The sequence below is a fragment of the Nerophis ophidion genome, linkage group LG08 (assembly GCF_033978795.1).
Source record: "Nerophis ophidion isolate RoL-2023_Sa linkage group LG08, RoL_Noph_v1.0, whole genome shotgun sequence".
Lineage (NCBI taxonomy): Eukaryota > Metazoa > Chordata > Actinopteri > Syngnathiformes > Syngnathidae > Nerophis > Nerophis ophidion.
The window spans coordinates 52,806,815-52,826,152 of NC_084618.1; the positions used below are offsets into that span (position 1 = coordinate 52,806,815).

The following is a 19,338-nucleotide window of genomic DNA, read 5'->3' on the forward strand; positions in this document are numbered from 1 at the left end:
AGCTGAAATGGACCAAAAGGAATCGCCTGACCGTCATGAATGTATCATTTGCTGAAAGGACACTTTCTGACCGTTGGACATTGTGTACAAAAGTCTGACTTTTTATGAACAGTTCGGCACACTATTATATGCATCATATTGTTTTGTATATGATTGCATTGTATTTCATTTACTTACATGTTAGTAAAAGAACTGTGACCTAGTATTGTCTGTTTATTTACATGGTATAAGTGTACAAATAAACTAAACCACCCCTACATACATCGTCCGCCTGATTTGTATAAACTACCCTAAACTGTGAAATGTGGTGGAAATACAAACCACACATTTCTAGAGGAACCTCTAGTTCAAGGAACTAGAGCAGGGGTCGGCAACCATTTTGGCTGAGAGAGCCATGCAAGCCAAATATTTCAAAATGTATTTCCATGACGGTCATATCATATTTTTTAACACTGAATACAATTATATGCGTGCATTTTTAAGTAAGACCAACATTTTTAGAGTATAATAAGTCTCTTATTCTTTTTAATAACATTGTTATTCCAAAGCTAACCAATAATAAATATAATAGTTCTTACCATTAATGCGACTTCTTGAACAGGTGCGATAGAAAATGGATGGTTGGATTAAAATGTATGAGAATGATTTATAATTTGAGCGTTATATTTAAGACTGTGATTACGAGAGGAATTATTCATTACTTATTGTGTTAAGCAATGTCAGCTAAGATTTATCTGAGAGCCAGATGCAGTCATCAAAACAGTCACATCTGGCTCTAGAGTCATAGGTTACCTACCCCTGAACTAGAGGTTCCAGGAACCTAAAGTTCCTTAATTTTTTGTGGAAAATTGCCTAATGACTTCCATTATAACAGGATTTAATCGTAGTATAATACTATGCTTTTCCATGAAAACCAAACTAATCTAATTTTTGCCGATTGAAAAACAAGCAAATATTGTTTTGGAGTAATTGCGCACCTTAACAACCAGATGGCGCCAAAAAACATGAGCATAATTCTCAGAGGTTTGATTAGCATACGTTAAGTTAAGTTAAGTTAAAGTACCAATGATTGTCACACACACACTAGGTGTGGTGAAATTGTCCTCTGAATTTGACCCATCCCCTTGATCACCCTCTGGGAAGTGAGGGGAGCAGTGGGCAGCAGTGGTAGCCTCGCCCGGGAATCATTTCTGGTGATTTAACCTCCAATTCCAACGGGTTAAACTGCCATCAAACCGCTGAAATGCAATGAAAATATTAGGTAGTTATATACAACACGGCAGATAAAGTATATATAAACTCAATAAACTAATCAGAGTCCTGCCTGCATTCTCTCTCATTCCAGCTCAGGAGGCACTGTAAAAATAATATGTTTTTGTTTAATTTTCATGAATAAGCAAATGCTGTGATTATAAAACCTTAAATGTTGCACACTGCAGCCTTTTTTTTTTTTTTTTAAGAAAATATTGCACGTGTAGCATTTCTCCATTGTAAAAATAGTTTTTTTTGTCAAAAGTGCCTTAGCATCAAGAAAACCATAACAAATAATAAACACCCTTATATCAATGGGCAGGTCCTGAAGTTGTTCAAAAATTTCAAGCATTTAATGTAAAAAAAGAAAGAAAAAAAAAAGATTCATGACACTTTCATGAGCGTGTCACTTTTGGGATCCTAACAGTAAATGTGTAATGTCAATATTAAGCACATGGGTCATAGATGCGAAACCCATTCCAGTGTGAAAGTCAATATATGCTTAACAAACCTTAAAAACATGTGTTATAGGTGATGAAGCAAAGCAGTGCAATATATTATGTATTTGTATAGTATATTGCTTACAAGTTTTATCAGTTCCTTTTTCAGTAAAATGCCATTCAGGCCAAAACACACTCCTTCCACTGTGCTAAATTCAGCCATCTGTATGTTTGCTGTAGAACACCTTAGCATCACTGTGGTAGACAAAGATGTTCCTTGTGCTGTTGTCTTTCAGGTAGGTGATCTGCAGGCCGCACGGGTTGCCAATCTTGGCTGGTTGGAAGGTAGCGTTGAGGGTTTCAATTTTCATAACTGCCTTAGGATCTCTGGCCTTAAATGGGGGCAACATAGACAACACGACGCTGTAAAAAGTGTTCCTACAAAACATGCATGTGTTTTATCACTACCAGTCGAATAGTGCTCACATCGTGCTTGTTGAAGTATTTGAGAGCCCCCTCTCTCTCGGACAGGATGAACTTTCTGCTGAGGAACTGACCGTTGTCCCTTCCTCGTTTCCATAGAAACCCTTCACGGTATCCTGAGTGGTAAAAAGAAATGTGTTTGGGCAAGAGAGACTGAGGGAACATTTTAACAGTGCCATTGGCATCTGGTGCCTGAAGAGAGAGAGAAAACAAAAGGGCAGAATGTGGAAGGAAGAGCAGTACACAGTCTCCGTGCTGGATCAATTTCTGTTAATAATATTCTCCTCTATATATAGCACATAATCTTCCTGTTCCCTCTATTTTGGCCGAAGGCTCAGACAACACTGTCTCCTTTTCTTGTTTTACTTCTATTTCTGCTGTGCAATGACGTCTTTGCTTTCTAATCTGTGTTTTAATATAGCCTGCTGGACTGTAGCTACATAATCAGGTGGTAAAATAATGAAAACAATGATTCCAGAGGCTAGGGTGATCATTAGTCCTATGAAAAGGTTTAATATAGTGCATATACCGTATTTCCTTGAATTGCCGCAGGGGCGCTAATTAATTCAAAACCTCTTCTCACTCCTGCGCTTACCAAAAGCATGCAGTAAAAGTAAGCATGCGCTAAATATTTTAAAACCTCTTCTCACTCCGGCACTTACCAAAGGTATGCAGTAAAAATTTGAGTGTGATGTAAGCTTGGACCTTAAATCCTACTAAATAGCTCTTAATCTTCTTCCTTTTATGCGATTTCAAATTACCGGTATTGAAATCAGCCTCCTCCACTTTAAAAATGATGACAGGGGAAGTGTCACTCGTGACGTCACGCATTTAACCAGGCGGTAATACTAAGCATGAGCTAATTATTTTGGGAAGCGAGTTTGACCCTGCAGTAATTCAAGGCAGGCGAATACTATGTGCCCTGCGGCAATTCAAGGAAATACGGTATGTTGTAATACCACAACAAGTACTATGTGATATGAGGAATTTGGGAGCTCAACCAGCGCATAAAAAGAGCAGAGAAATGTGGTTATAATGCTTCTCTATAATTTTGGATATTTTTGGGAACAAAAACATTGATTGGCTTGGATAAACAGGTCGAACACATAGCTAAAATAATGTTCCAGTAATAATCTAGGTGCCTTAAAGGGGAACTGCAATTTTTGGGGAAATTTTGCCTATCATTCGCAAGAACACATGTTTTTATTTTGTTATGCTTTGTAACTAGTAAATAAATGCAATCAAAAGTTTGCATACAATAAAGTCTATGAGAGCCGCTCTATTCTGCATATAAATCCTTTAAAAATACATCCAAACACCTCCATTAAAGTTTTATATACTGTACATGATATAAGTATATTTGTAATGTAGTAACGGGCACATTGATAACATTTAATATTCACGTATTTCTTTTTCCTTTCGACATCACAGATTATACTCACTGCAGACTTCATGAGAGCCGAGAAACATAATTAAACGTCACTTACTGTACAATGTCTGCGGTCATTAGGATGCTAACTGCTTTAATCTTGTTATATTCTCATTTAAATGAAGAATGACTCCTCACAAAGAAAAGGTGGAACCAAGTGTCTTTTTATGTCGTTGTCACCATCCTAAGTCTAAATTGGCTGTCAAAGTGTACCAATTTGTTGGATTATGTCCCCATCCTTCTATTATCTAGGTGAGAGGCATGATTTATAATCTAGAATGAACTTCCACGAGCTCCAAAGGGAGAAAGCAGTTCACCAGCTGGTGATGTAAACATTGCACAGAGGCTAGTGATCACTGCTATAAATAGTTTGTCTGTGTTAGCGCTTACAATAACAATATCAATAATACTTGCTTAGTATATAAGTCATGAAATGTAAATGTAGTATTGTTGGCGGTTATTGGATGGTTATTTATTGGGTTTTATGGGCAGAATAGAGGACCGCCCATTGGCTCCATTGTAAGCGTACTTTTATTTATGTTAGTTTGCGAGTTAGAAGGCATTTAAAAAAAATACATCAGTCGTCTTGTCTATACAATGATAGTGTACGATAGGTAAAATTCCCCCCAAAAGTGCAGTCCCCCTTTAATCATTGGCCCCATTGTTGGGCCGCTAGGCAAAAGGCCATGGCAAATGTATGTTCCTCCGCTGAGGTCGTATGGGTTGCAGAGGTACTCAATTGTTGCATTCCACTTCCCCACCACATGTGGCAGTAACGACAATATCAAACAAACAAAAAAGGTTGGGGCTTAAAACATAGCGAAGTTTCTTAAACGCAAACAAGTGTTAAATCTGTATTTGCATTTTAAATGTATTGACAGTTTTGTGTTGCGTTTCGGCATGGTGTGGTATTCCCTTTTTCTTTTCTTGTTTTTTTTATTTTTCTATACATGTCCTGTCCAGCCACTCAGGCAAATTATCTTGTAGATTCCCATATCTGCTGTACAGATTTATTTTACAAAAGAGTAGTGTGGGATACTTATCTTGTTGACTTATTTGTATCGGACTGTAATAAATGTATTGTTAATGTTTATTACAGCCGGACCGGAGCAGGATGGGATAGAAAGAAAAGGAAAAAGGAAGACAGAGAGACAAAAACAACAAAAACAACAACAGAACAACATCAGCAAATATGAAATGTACAAATATGATGGGAACAATTATAGCAAAGAACCAGTTAGTGAAGTAGATAGTAATAACACAAAAATGGCAATAAACATTATTGCACCACAAGTTAAACTAGGGTTGTACCTATTCAATATATTGGTACCTGTACCAAAATGTATTTCAATACTTTTCAAACTAAAGGGGATTGTGAAACGAATTAAATTTTTGACTTCATTTTGTTTCTTAAATCTTACAATACATTAAACCTACTCAATGGCCTAGTGGTTAGAATATCCGCCTTAAGTTCGGTAGGTTGTGAGTTCAAAACCCCGGCTGACTCATACCAAAGACTATAAAAATGGGACCCGTTACCTCCCTGCTAGGCACTCAGCATCAAAGATTGGAATTGGGGGTTAAATCACCAAAAATGATTCCTGGGCGTGGCCATCGCTGTTGCTCACTGCTCCCCTCACATCCCAGTGGGGTAGAACAAGGGGATGGGTCAAATGCAGAGGTTAATTTCACCACACCTAGTGTGTGTGTGACTATCATTGGTACTTTAACTTTAACATGTGGTTCTTATTGCACTCAAAGAACAATTTTAGAACCGGGCCCTGTGGGTCCTGTCATTGGCCGACCTGCCTGCATAGGGCCGGTGGTCCATTCTTCCCTCGGCACCGCACCCGCTGTTTTGGGTTGGGCTCTCCAGGTGGCTGGGGCCGTAAAAACATGCATGCATCACCAATGTTATATTGTAATATGTTAATTGCATGTCTTCCATTCTCCCTCCTCGATGCTCTCCATTCGCTTTATCTTTAGTGTGTTTGTGAAACATTTTTGTCCAGTTTGTGAAACAATTGTTTGAGTTTGGGAAACATTTTTTTTAAATTTGTGAAACATTTTTTAGTTTGTGAAAAATGTTTTTGAGTTTGTGGAGTTTTGGCAGTAATTTCACTCCATACTTTTTAGTAAAAATATCTTCAGCGCTTTTCATTGTACGTGTGTCTGTCAGTGGGTGTGCTCCGTATTTGGCATTGCCTCACTAATCAATAGACCCCATTGTCCCCACCCATGACTCCTTCCCAGTACACTGTTCCCTTCTTCCTTGCTCTGCATTCCCAATCAATGCTGACATGGCCAACCACTGCGGCCAAGTTACTGCCAATATTACATCTCAATCAATCTTGAAACACACACGCAGACAGTGTGTTTCTTATGAGTCATTCTAACAAGCTTTCTTCATCGCAGCCATGGTGCATCCGTGTGTGTGTGTGTGTGTGTGTGTGTGTGTGTGTGTGTGCAGATAGGTTTCCACTGTAATAAAAAATGGGTGAGGTCACTGCAAATCCAATGAGAAAATGGATGCTACCACGCATGCTCCTTTCAGACACTCTTGGTTGTGAAAGAGGCAAAACATCACAAACACCACCCAATACGATGCTTTGCAGTTGTATATCACTTTAAACACAACACAGTAATTGTAAAAGTGATAGCCTTCTGACAATTTCATTCCAAGTGGAGATGTTTTATCTTTATAAAAAGGTTTGCTTTTGGATTGAATATCAAATGGCAGTGACGTGGTGGCAGTAGAGTTAGACTCTCTGGCGGTGGTGTCAGAGAGGAGAAGTCCAGCAAAACTCCTAGCCATTACGGACAACACCTCCCACCCACTACACTCGGACCTTGCGGAGAGAATGAGCACGTTCAGTGGAAGGCTCAGACTCCCAAAATGCAACACGGAACGACACAGGAGGTCTTTCATACAAACATAATGCATATGTTCCTTGACTGCACTTAAATATAGAATATATTTATATTATTTATTGCTTTCGGTCCCCTGGGGGGGGGGGGGGGGGTGCCCACATTTGAGGTCCTTTCCAAGGTTTCTCATAGTCATCATTGTCACTGGCGTCCCACTGGGTGTGAGTTTTCCTTGCCCTTATGTGGGTTCTTCCGAGGTTGTCGTAGTCGTAGTGGTTTGTAAAGTATTTTGAGAAATTTGTGATTTAGGGCTATATGAATAAACATTGATATATATAATATATTATATTATTTATTATTACTAGTTATTATTATCATTGTCTATTGTGAGCGAACTGTGGTGCTGAATCTTTCCCCCAGGGATCAATAAAGTACTTTCTATTCTATTATATTCTATTCTATTCTATATATATCCATAACAGCAATCTTTGAAACCAACTCAAGGGTGGTGAGAAGTCAGAAATCTGACCTCAAGGGGCATTCCAGTTGAAATTTTGGCTAGGAACTCTGAAATTTGACCTCTCAGTACAAATGGAACGCACCATAAGACAACAACGTTTTATAGTAAATATTTTTATCGCAACACACATTGCTTGCAGAGCAGAAGTGGTATCTGTAAATCTCAAGTATGATGAAGTATCCATCAACATGCTGCCTTGATGAGTGACCCACTAGATTTCTAAAGTCTGTGCTGAGCAGTTTGCTACCACAATTGGCTCATCTAGTTTACATTTCACTTCAGACTGGAACATTTCCAAAGGCCTTAAAAACAGCTGTCATAAGCAAAAGAAGAGTTGTCTTGATGCCACACTACTGAACAACTGTCCATCCATATCAAAGCTGCCATTTTGGGGAAAAATCTTGGAAAATGTTGTTTATCAACATCTTAGTGACTTTCTACTGTCTAACAATGTGTTTAATATTTTCAAATTAGACTTGGGGCTCCACCATCACACTGAAAGTACTCTGAACAAGTTGACAAACGATATCCGGATAAACACACGCAAACAAAGTCTCAGTGTTAGTTCTGCTGGACATAAACGCTGCCTTTGACACAGTTGACCATACTATCTTAATACACAGGTTAGAAAACTGGGTGCAAATATCCAGTTTTGCTCTTAACTGTTTCAACTCCTATCTTAAGAACAGTACCAGATGACACTTGGATTTACGTGTCACTGACTGCAGGTGAACATTGGCTTGTTGATTTACTCTGTCACTGCACGGAACAGATCAGTGTGTGGATGCAAAACTTTTTTTTTTCAGCTAAACTCAGACAAAACTGAAATAATTATCTGTGGCACAAAAAAGCAAGGATGATTTGTTTTCAGTCACCTTGAAACCCTCTCTCTGAAAATGAATAATCAGGTTAGAAATCTAAGGGTAATAATTAATGGACTCAGACTTGAACATTAACAGCCATAATAAATCAATAACATCAGCAGCTTTTTGTACCAAAAACATAGCCAAAATCAAAGGGATAATGTCTAAAGCAGATTCACAGAGACTAATCAATGCCTTAGTCTGCAGAAGACTAAACTGCTGTAATGGCCTTTCCACTGGGCCATTGAAACAAGCTGTAAAGCAGCTCCAGTACATCCAGAATGCTGTTGCTCAAGTCTTGACTAAAACAGGAACTATGACCATTATGGAAGCGATTGTACTGGCTTTTTGTTGCTCAGAGAATATACTTTAAAATAGATCTGCTTGTGTTCAAGTCTGTTCATGATTTTGCACCAAAGTACATCTCTGACAAGTTGAAGTCATATGAACCATCTCAGGAAGTGGTCTCTTATTTGTGCACCAGAATCAAGACAAAACATAGTGGGGCTGTGTTTCAGTTTTACGCTCCTAAAATCTAGAACAGTCTTCCAGGAAGTGTGAACCAGGCCTCAACTTTGGCAAAGTTTAAATACAGGCTGAAACACTTCTATTTATGAATATGATAACTATTGAAGCATATGATTATGACAATAATTTTATATACACTCTTTGCCTTTAATTAATTCATGATTATTTTTCTGATGGTTTGAGGAGTGACACAAAACAAGAAAAGAAAAACAAAACAGGAAATAAAACAAATATTGAGAGGTTTACCAGTAAATGTATTTTATACAAACAAAAACAGGAAGTGTCCAGAAAAATTCTGACAGAAAACAACAACGACACAGGCTATAACATATTATGATACAGCAGTGGTCTCCAACGTCAGGTCCGGGGACCGGTACCGGTCCATGACGCATTTGCTACAAGAATTAATTTATAAACTTCCGCATTTTCGCCGACTTAACTTTTGCCTCTCCCACTAAACAAACCAATAAGTTTGTTAAAATATGTATAGTACAACTCCTTTGTTATAGTACATGGGACCATGCACATTAATAATGGACATATAAATGTTAATGTGCCAGATTGTAGCCAAAAGCTAATTTTTCATGCTATTTTTTTTTTTATTCTGCCAAATGCAGAAAGCCGGTCCGTGAAAATAGTGCATGCATTAAACTGGTCAGCTGTCATAAGCAAAAGAAGAGTTGTCTTGATGCCACACTACTGAACAACTGTCCATCTATATCAAAGCTGCCATTCTGGGGAAAAATCTTGGAAAGGTTAGGGAATCCTGATATACAGTATTCTACAGCAGATCCATGCATGTTGTGGGTTAACTTTTAAAAAACCCTAGCAAATGCCCAACTACACCCATTAGAAGACCTCAAAATTCCTATTTTTGATACACTGGAATCTGGATGGATAGATAAAGTTAGTTTTTTTACACTTGAAGAAACAATTAAAGGCATACACTATACACAATGGAGTAATATACTTACAAAATCTGCAGTTAGACAACATCAAGTCTTGTCAAAGCATCTTCAAGGTTTAAAGGTTTGGTGTTGATGTCAATCTCCGTATGTTACATACAGTGAAGGACATTTTGTTTCCCATACTCAGCACATTTATTGCAAAAACAGTGCGAGTGACAAGGACAGTTTCAAACTTAATAGCCGGCAACCTTCACCGCCGTGAGCAAGTACAAGTTCCATATGCCTCCGCACAAGTGTGAGGCTATAGACCTAATGTTAATGAACACAACTAACGAAAACTGCTTTGAAATAGTAACAGCTAACTAATTACTTTATAAGAATAAGCAAAAAACACGTTACGTTACTACTGACAATAAAAATAATCTGAATACTCTCAACACTGATTATCTAGCCATAAAACACTGAGGCAACATTAAGCACTTTGTTCATTTGTTGAAAATACCGGTATAAACCGACTATCGTCATTTGGGCTGAAAAAACTGGGGTATGAGTTTGGGTCCACATTGCCCAGCCCTACTACTGTATGCAATATGAAATGGCTTCTTGCCTTTTGTAGGTGATGTCAGCAAACTGGTGCACGCTGATGCGGACCGGCCCAAATTTTGGAGCTAAAAGTGGACATTCCCAAATGTGCTGAAACATGCCTTAAATGACGACTGTCTATTTTGGAGGGAATTATACATTTACTGGGCCCCATTCAGCAACCGTTCTTAAGAACAAATTTTGTTCTTAGGCCCACTTATGAAGTTTTTAAGGAGATTTTTGTATTCACTAATGGTAAGAACAAAATCTACGATTGCTCCAGAGCACTCTTAGGGTAGCCTATTTGTTCTGAAGAGTGACAAGTTACCTTACTTCTATTGTCTAATGTTAAAGGCTTACTGAAACCCACTACTACCGACCACACAGTCTGATAGTTTATATATCAATGATGAAATCTTAACATTGCAACACATGCCAATACGGCCAGTTTAGTTTACTAAATTGCAATTTTAAATTTCCCGTGAAGTATCCTGTTGAAAACGTCGCGGAATGATGACACGTATGATGACCCGTGCGCGTGACGTCACCGGTTATCGCATAATTACACAGTATTCTGGACTTCTGTGTTGCTGAATCTTTTGCAATTTGTTCAATTAATAATGGAGACTACAAAGTGGCTTCCCTCGGAGACACTGGGGGTCACCACACCCCTCCGACTTTCAGGTATGACTATATAATCTCACTAAAACTTGTAACACAATGAGCAGATAAGGGATTTTCCAGAATATTCCTAGTAGATAAATGTGTCTAATACGATCTGAATCGCTCCCACTGCCTTCGTCTTTTCTTTTCTTTTTTTTTTTTCTTCTAGTCCTTCACTCTCACTATCCTCATCCACGAATATTTTATCCTTGCTCAAATTAATGGGGAAATTGTCGCTTTCTCGGTCCGAATCGCTCTTGCTGCTGGTGGCCATGATTATAAACAATGTGCGGATGTGAGGAGCTCCACAATCCGTGACGTCACGGGCACATTGTCCGTTACTTCCGGTAGAGGCAAGGCTTTTTTATTAGTGACGTAAAGTTGCAACCTTTATCGTCGATGTTCAATCTACTAAATCCTTTCAGCAAAAATATGGCAATATTGCGAAATGATCAAGTATGACACATAGAATGGACCTGCTATCTCCGTTTAAATTAGAAAATCTCATTTCAGTAGGCCTTTAAATGAATATCATAGATAGATAGATAGATAGATAGATAGATAGATAGATAGATAGATAGATAGATAGATAGATAGATAGATAGATAGATAGATAGATAGATAGATAGATAGATGGATAGATAGATGGATAGATAAGTAGATAGACATATAGCAAAATGAGCAATATACAGAGGTGGGTAGAGTAGCCAGAAATTGTACTCAAGTAAGAGTACTGTTACTTTAGAGATTTATTACTCAAGTAAAAGTAAGGAGTAGTCACCCAAATATTTACTTGAGTAAAAGTAAAAAGTATGTTGTGAAAAAACTACTCAAGTACTGAGTAACTGATGAGTAACCTGATTACGGCAACAAATAATGCACAAAAACATAAAAATAGCAATGAGCAAATTCAGAGCCAGGAATATCTCTTAAGCAACTAAAACAATATTATATATTAGATAATAGTACATTAAAATAAAATAAAAACAATTGCACATTGAGCCACAATAACTTAACAGCACCATAGCCTCAGTAGGCATTCATTGATTTGATTAATTGATTAAAACATGTATTAGTAGATTGTACAGTACAGTACATATTTCGTACAATTGACCACTAAATGGTAACACCCCAATAAGTTTTTCAACATTTATCAATTGCTTAGTAAATGACCAAGTTGAGATGATCTACCTCATATATACATATACATACACACACATATCATTTATACACACACATATCATACATAAACACACAAATCATTTATACACACACATATCATATATTTATATATATATACATATATACATACATTTATATATACAGTATATAATTTATATTTATTTTGCCGTTTTTGTTCACATTTTGAAGGTGTTTTAATGGATATACATGCATGTTTAACATATAAATTCCTATCTTTCATGAAGACAAGAATATAAGTTGGTGTATTACCTGATTCTGATGACTTGCAATGATTGGAATCAGACGTTCACGTTTTCAAATGGAGGAGAAAAAAAGTTCCTCTTTTCTGTCTAATACCACATGAAAGTCGTTGGTTTTTGGCATCTTATCTGTCCAGCTTCCATATTCGTTTTTATACACTTTACAAGAAATACATTGGCAGCAAACTCCGTAGCTTGCTAGCTTGTTTGCTCTGGCTTTCGGAGACTCTTATTTTGTTAGCGCAAGCGCGATGGAGTGGCACTTTTATTGTGAAGACAGGAACTGTGCGATCAGTCTTTAGGCTTTTGACGGGAAGTACGGTTGAAATAAAAAGTGTCTTTTTTCCTTTACACTTTTGATTGATTGATTGAAACTTTTATTAATATATTGCACAGTACAGTACATAATCTGTACAATTGACCACTAAATGGTAACACCCGAATAAGTTTTTTAACTTGTTTAAGTCGGGTCATGTGACCGCCTGGCTCTGTTTGATTGGTCCAACGTCACCAGCGACTGCATGTGATTGGTGAAACGCAGGCATGCGTAGATTCTACTTTGAAGCTCTGTCATTAACCAAAACAAACATTTATAGATCGATAAAAAAAAGTAGCGACTAGCGAGCTGAATGTAGATAAATGGAACGGAGTAAAAGTAGCGTTTCTTCTCTATAAATATACTCAAGTAAAAGTAAAAGTATGTTGCATAAAAACTACTCGTAGAAGTACAATTTATCCCAAAAGTTACTCAAGTAAATGTAACGGAGTAAATGTAGCGCGTTACTACCCACCTCTGGCAATACAAAGACATTTCAAAATACCATGTGCGTGCACACGCGCACGCACATACAAAGACACACACACACACGCATGCACACACACACACACACACGCATGCACACACACACACGCTTAAGCAGCAAGGTACCTGCGCAAGGAGATATTTCAGTGCCAAAGGAGGTGCGCTATCTCCAGTAGCACTATCTTCGCCACAATGAGGTAAACCCGGTGGCATGGGTGAGCCCATGACGACCAGTCCCTCGCCATGACTGCAGGAGGTTGCCGGGTCCTTAATCCTTGTAGGCCCGCCTCTTGCGCACCACCAGCACATTGCTTTTCTGTTAGGGTGTGCTCCCTTAGCCTTTGCCTAAATAAGCTGACCCACAAGGCAATGGGGCTATTTACCCATAGTTGGGGCAGGGTTGACGGGCGTCAGGGTGTGTTCCACACAATGGTGGGCCTATACGCCACATCTCTGGGGCCCACTGCTGCACACACACACACACACACACACACACACACACACACACACACACACACACACACACACACACACACACACACAATTTGGCAATGATTTTGCTGCTACTGCAAGAGGCCACAAATCGTGCACAGAGGAGGGAGCGCATATTTCACGACCATGTAGACCTATTTGTCCGAAGTGACAAATATTTATTTGAACACTTAAGGCTACCGCAGCAGTCCCCCCTTTCTTTAAACTTACGTTTTGACATTATGTATTTCCCCCGCGGGATATTACGAATTTCTCTTCCATAATCTGTTTGTGTTTTCTCCGTGTGTTTGATGTTTGGCTTTTCCGCCGATATTGTGCCCTAATATGGGGAATTAAGGGTGTTTACCTACGCAAATTACGGAATTAAGGGTTTTTACATATGCATATTGGGGAAATAAGAGTGTGTTTATATTCAAATTATGACAGACACGCACGGGCTAACCATTTGGCATTCAGCAACTTAAGAACAGCAAGTGGGAACAATTTGGCCGTTTAAGAACACGTCATGAATTTGAATGGATTCCTCTTAAGAAATCACTTAGGAAGAAAGATAAGAGGAAAAGTTAGGAACTTATCGGTGAATGGGGCCCAATGTCGGCATAATTTTTAAGTCTCCAACAATAAAATAAGTGCCAATGTTCTCAGCATTAGAGGATCATTTTAACTAAATGTATGCTGGCCTCCATGTAAGGACATTGTGTATTTTAACTAAATGCTCCATTGTACAGATGTGTCATGCGTCTGCTCAAAGCGGTAATTTCCCCATACCTGCGGAGTAGGGTTCCTGCTTCTCAATGAACTCAAATTCATTCCTCTCGTACTTGGCTCTGATCCACTGCTCTCTAAGAAGCCTGCGAACACAATGAAACACTCTCAGTGAGCACATTGCACTACACCTTCAGCGCAGTGAACAAAGAGGTACGGCTTGCCTGCGCATAAAGCGGAGAGGAAAGAGCCTCATTTTAGAGTTCTCAACTGTATAAACATCCATCCATCCATTTTGTACCGCTTATGTATGTGCAAATTAAAATTTGGTTTGAATCATACAAAATACATATATAAGACATTTACATGAATAAATACTGTCCGACCGCACATTCATTAAGATGTTAAATAAAGAATTGTAACAAAGAATTTTTATGTTTATGTCCGTCTAATTCGCAGTGTTTTTCTTGAACAACCATGACAAACAAAGGACATTTCTGTGAGTTGGTGTTGCTATTATTGTTGACCTTTAAATAACATGTGGTAATATTGATTTGACCTATGATGTCACCAATAATGGAAAGTTCCACATTTTAAACAGAGTAAGTACTGATGTCAGAATCCGGAGTACCCGCAGAGAACCCATGCAGTCACGGGGAGAATATGCAAACTCCACACAGAAAGATCCCAAGCCCAGGATCGAACCCAGGACCTTTGTATTGTGAGGCACACACACTAACCTCATCCATTAACTTAAATCATAAAATAGCTTCAAGACTAGTTCTCACTCATCAGTGGCATTCAAATAAACAATGTTTAACATTTCAGTGAAATTTCGGGCTGTATTGCAACTCATGAAATTAATTATAATCTCGTCACCATGCCGACGATCTGCCTCCTTATACGACCTCATCTCTCCTTCATTTGTTCAACCTCCCTTCATTAAAGGAGCCCTATCTAGGTAACATCAGGGGCTTTTAAAATAATACTAGATTATCTTGGAGCACAAAGGTAAGATATCCATCCATCCATTTTCTACCGCTTATTCCCTTTGGGGTGGCGGGGGGCGCTTGTGCCTATCTCAGCTACAATCGGGCGGAGGGTAAGATAATTTTTATAAAATACTGCGTACATCTCAAGTTGTGTACAGGCTAAATCTGCATTATTCTCTTCTTGGCCAAAATGCTGCTCTGTTGGTAATTGGTCAGGAAGTGGCGGTTTGGCGCCAACAGAACGCAGAAGGACCACCAATGCCATCTGCATCACTATTTTACTCAAAAGAACAATATTTGTGGAATATTAATGAACAGAAAATAGTAATTCATAAGTTTGGCATCCAACAGCAGGGGTGTCCAAACTTTTTCCACCGAGGGTCACATACTGGGAAAAAAATGTTGAGGGTAGGTATACGATTATGATCTAAAAAGACTAAAACCAATCAAATGTATATATGCTAACAAGTCATAATGTACATAAACCAGGCTGCATCGTGTTGTGGGTGACAAATAATACTATTTTTTTGTGTGATCTCTTCCAATTGATTATGTAATTGCCAAAGTTTGTCTGTCAGTTAGTTAGTTAGTTATTTAGTTAACAAAACATTCAGGAAATGTCTGAAGTGGGATAATGTGCCTGAGCAGGATAATTTCTACTAGGATACTTTACATTTACATCACAAGGCTTAATGACCCTGTGGGTGGAGGCGGGACCACGAGCCTAAACCAAAGAGAGTGGATGACTGACAAGACGGTTCACTCCGATACAAAGAATGAACCATCTTTCTGCCTGTGTGGAGGCAACAGACGAACAAGACAAATTCACACGGATATGACAATTTCATTTGTGCTTGGATTAATTACCTCTGCCAGGAGGTTATGTATTAGTAGCTGGGGCTGTTGGGGTCTGTTAGTGAATTAGCAACATAGCTATAAAAGCTATGGGTATATTTCGATTAGGTTTTCAGGAAAGAACAGGTGATTAGAATGTGGGGGTGATCCGGAATCCATCCATCCATCCATTTTCCTACCGCTTATTCCCTTTTGGGGTCACGGGGGGCGCTGGCGCCTATCTCAGCTACAATGGGGCGGAAGGCGGGGTACACCCTGGACAAGTCGCCACCTCATCGCAGGGCCAACACAGACAGACAGACAACATTCACATTCACATTCACACACTAGGGCCAATTTAGTGTTGCCAATCAACCTACCCCCAGGTGCATGTCGTTGGAGGTGGGAGGAAGCCGGAGTACCCGGAGGGAACCCACGCATTCACGGGGAGAACATGCAAACTCCACACAGAAAGATCCCGAGGCTGGATTTGAACCCAGGACTGCAGGAACTTCGTATTGTGAGGCAGACGCACTAACCCCTCTGCCACCGTGAAGCCGGAATACCGTCTGGATTAAGGATTTTTTCAAAGTTTTTTTTTATTATTTTTTTTTTTTTACGATTTAGGATATAAGACCAGGCAGATGTCTGCCTTCTGTGAGTGCTTTTCTAGAAACTAGTGCTGTTAGTATCAACATTTGAACTTTTTTCTCACATTTTGTTGTTGTAGTTTTATTGCTTAAGTATTCTTAAGAACTTGTCCAGGCTGCACTTTCGACACCCCTGCCCTACAATCAACACACATGGTTTATTTTGAAGTTGTACAAGTTTGACTCTGAGTATACTTACTTGCAGTCAGTGTGTTTTGGTCGGTAGTAGAAAGCGGGAACCTTTTGCTCATATTTGGCCTTAGCTACATTGTTTCCCATTGCAGCCATTAACTGAAAGGCAAAAATAAAATACCTAACTTAGACATGGGTTAACATCAACATTTACTGTACCTATATAAGGAAATAAACACATTAATTTATTATAGCACACATTGATGAAAAAGCTTAATTTAATACCAGTTAGATAGTTGTGTAGGTCGTTTTATTGTTCCGTGTGTCTTGTGTAGTACAGAAGGGTCAGCAACATGTTATAATCAGCTATCAGTAGGCTACTAAACATTGCAAGCACAATAATAAACACATTGCTACGTAAATGGTGTAAGCAAAGTTGTCTGGCCTTTAGCTCTGCTTTTACAATCATTTACCATTTTTCCACATGACTCACATTAGTGTCACTTCCCCTCCCCCATAAAATGTCATGAATGACAATTTGGGGGGAAGTGTAACTACTTCTACTATAGTGGATGGCCTAACTCAAGTTAAAACACAACCTTTGAGCAACACTGTATTTCATCACAATACAGTTGGCTTAAGGCTACAATTAAATATACATGTTCATGAATAAAAATGATTCATCCAATAATGAAAGTGTAACTGTTCCGTTAACCCCCATCGTGATAGAGCACAGGTGTCAAACTCAAGGCCCACATTATTTCATATGTTTTGCAAAAGCCTAGAAAAAACATGCGTCATTAAAGCACTTCTTCTTTTCAACTGAATGTTTTAGTTATTTCCATTTTGGCTGAAAAAATGCATGTACTGTACTGCATATGATTTTTAGACTTTAATATAATCTAATACAACAAATATTATATTAACATACATCCCAAATATTTTTTGTTTAAGTAAAGATAAATACTATATCTGCTTGAAAAGGAATTTTAAAGCAAATTATCCATCAACTTGTACAGAAAAAATATAATAATCACCTGCACTGGCTTCCTGTGCACTTAAGATGTGACTTTAAGGTTTTACTACTTACGTATAAAATACTACACGGTCTAGCTCCATCTTATCTTGCCGATTGTATTGTACCATATGTCCCGGCAAGAAATCTGCGTTCAAAGGACTCCGGCTTATTAGTGATTCCCAAAGCCCAAAAAAAGTCTGCGGGCTATAGAGCATTTTCCGTTCGGGCTCCAGTACTCTGGAATGCCCTCCCGGTAACAGTTCGCGATGCCACCTCAGTAGAAGCATTTAAGTCTCACCTTAAAACTCATTTGTATACTCTAGCCTTTAAATAGACTCCCTTTTTAGACCAGTTGATCTGCCGTTTCTTTTCTTTTTCTTCTATGTCCCACTCTCCCGTGTGGAGGGGGTCCGGTCCGATCCGGTGGCCATGTACTGCTCGCCTGTGTATCGGCTGGGGACATCTCTGCGCTGCTAGTCCGCCTACGCTTGGGATGGTTTCCTGCTGGCTCCGCTGTGAACGGGACTCTCGCTGCTGTGTCTTGGATCCTCTTTGGACTGGACTCTCGCGACTGTGTTGGATCCATTGTGGATTGAACTTTCACAGTATCATGTTAGATCCGCTCGACATCCATTGCTTTCCTCCTCTCTAAGGTTCTCATAGTCATCATTGTCACCGACGTCCCACTGGGTGTGAGTTTTCCTTGCCCTTATGTGGGCCTACCGAGGATGTCGTGGTGGTTTGTGCAGCCCTTTGAGACACTAGTGATTTAGGGCTATATAAGCAAACATTGGAAATTCAAAGGCAATATTATCATAAGGTGATTATACATTTATATTTGGGATGTTCCGATTAGGGCTTTATGCTGCCAATTTAGATACCCTTCATGCATTAGTTAAATCAGCCATGACTGTACCAATATCAATATCGATCACAAGCATTAACAGTACATTTTTTCTATTTACTATGATGAGTGCCTTTGACAGTTGAAAAATATCAACAGAATATTCAAACAAGTGTTTTAGTCTACTTTATTGCATACATGTTATAATTGTTTGAGCAAAACCATGTCTATGGAACGCAATATCTAAACACAATCAAAAACTACTATCTACTACTCATTTAAATAATTGTCTTTACTTCCCTCAAAGTCCTCTTATGTACAGAAAATAATTCCCTGAATTTGTAACGCATTATTTTAATGCATTATAACTTTTAAATAAACGGAAATAAAAGTCCGCTTACAATGGAGCCAATGAGATGTCCTCCATTCTGTCCATAAAACCAAATAAATAACCAACCAAAAACCAACAACAATTTATGATCGCCATTTATGATCGGCGTTAATCGGCCATGGCGATCACATACTTTTTCAAGAAAAAAATCGGACGCACTGATCAAGCAATTCATCCCCAATGTATTCATTCTTATGTATTGTTACAAGTGGCCCTCTGACGGCAGCCGTAACTGTGTTGTGGCCGTCAATGGTAACGAATAACGACACCATGTTAGACGGACGACAGAGGTAATGGTCATGTAAAAAACAATACTATTTTATCCGTGCATCTACAAACCTCGTTTCCATATGAGTTGGGAAATTGTGTTAGATGTAAATATAAACGGAGTACAATGATTTGCAAATCCTTTTCAACCCATATTCAATTGAATGCACTACAAAGACAAGATATTTGATGTTCAAACTCATGAAGGGCATGTTCACCACTGTGTTTCATCAC

The 19,338-nt window shown here is 38.7% G+C and overlaps 1 protein-coding gene across 6 annotated transcripts in view; it reads right to left on the reverse strand.

The window, feature by feature from the left end:
* Positions 1-19,338, reverse strand: part of LOC133557928 (arf-GAP with dual PH domain-containing protein 1-like) — a 57,065-nt gene that overhangs the window by 11,916 nt on the left and 25,811 nt on the right. For all 6 annotated transcript variants that reach the window (XM_061908903.1, XM_061908901.1, XM_061908902.1 and 3 more), the window contains 4 exons: positions 16,652-16,743; positions 14,040-14,122; positions 2,178-2,290; positions 1,937-2,083 (listed from right to left, as the gene is read on the reverse strand). In XM_061908903.1, the coding sequence (XP_061764887.1) occupies positions 1,937-2,083; positions 2,178-2,290; positions 14,040-14,122; positions 16,652-16,743 (435 nt within the window). The remainder of the gene's footprint in view (positions 1-1,936; positions 2,084-2,177; positions 2,291-14,039; positions 14,123-16,651; positions 16,744-19,338) is intronic.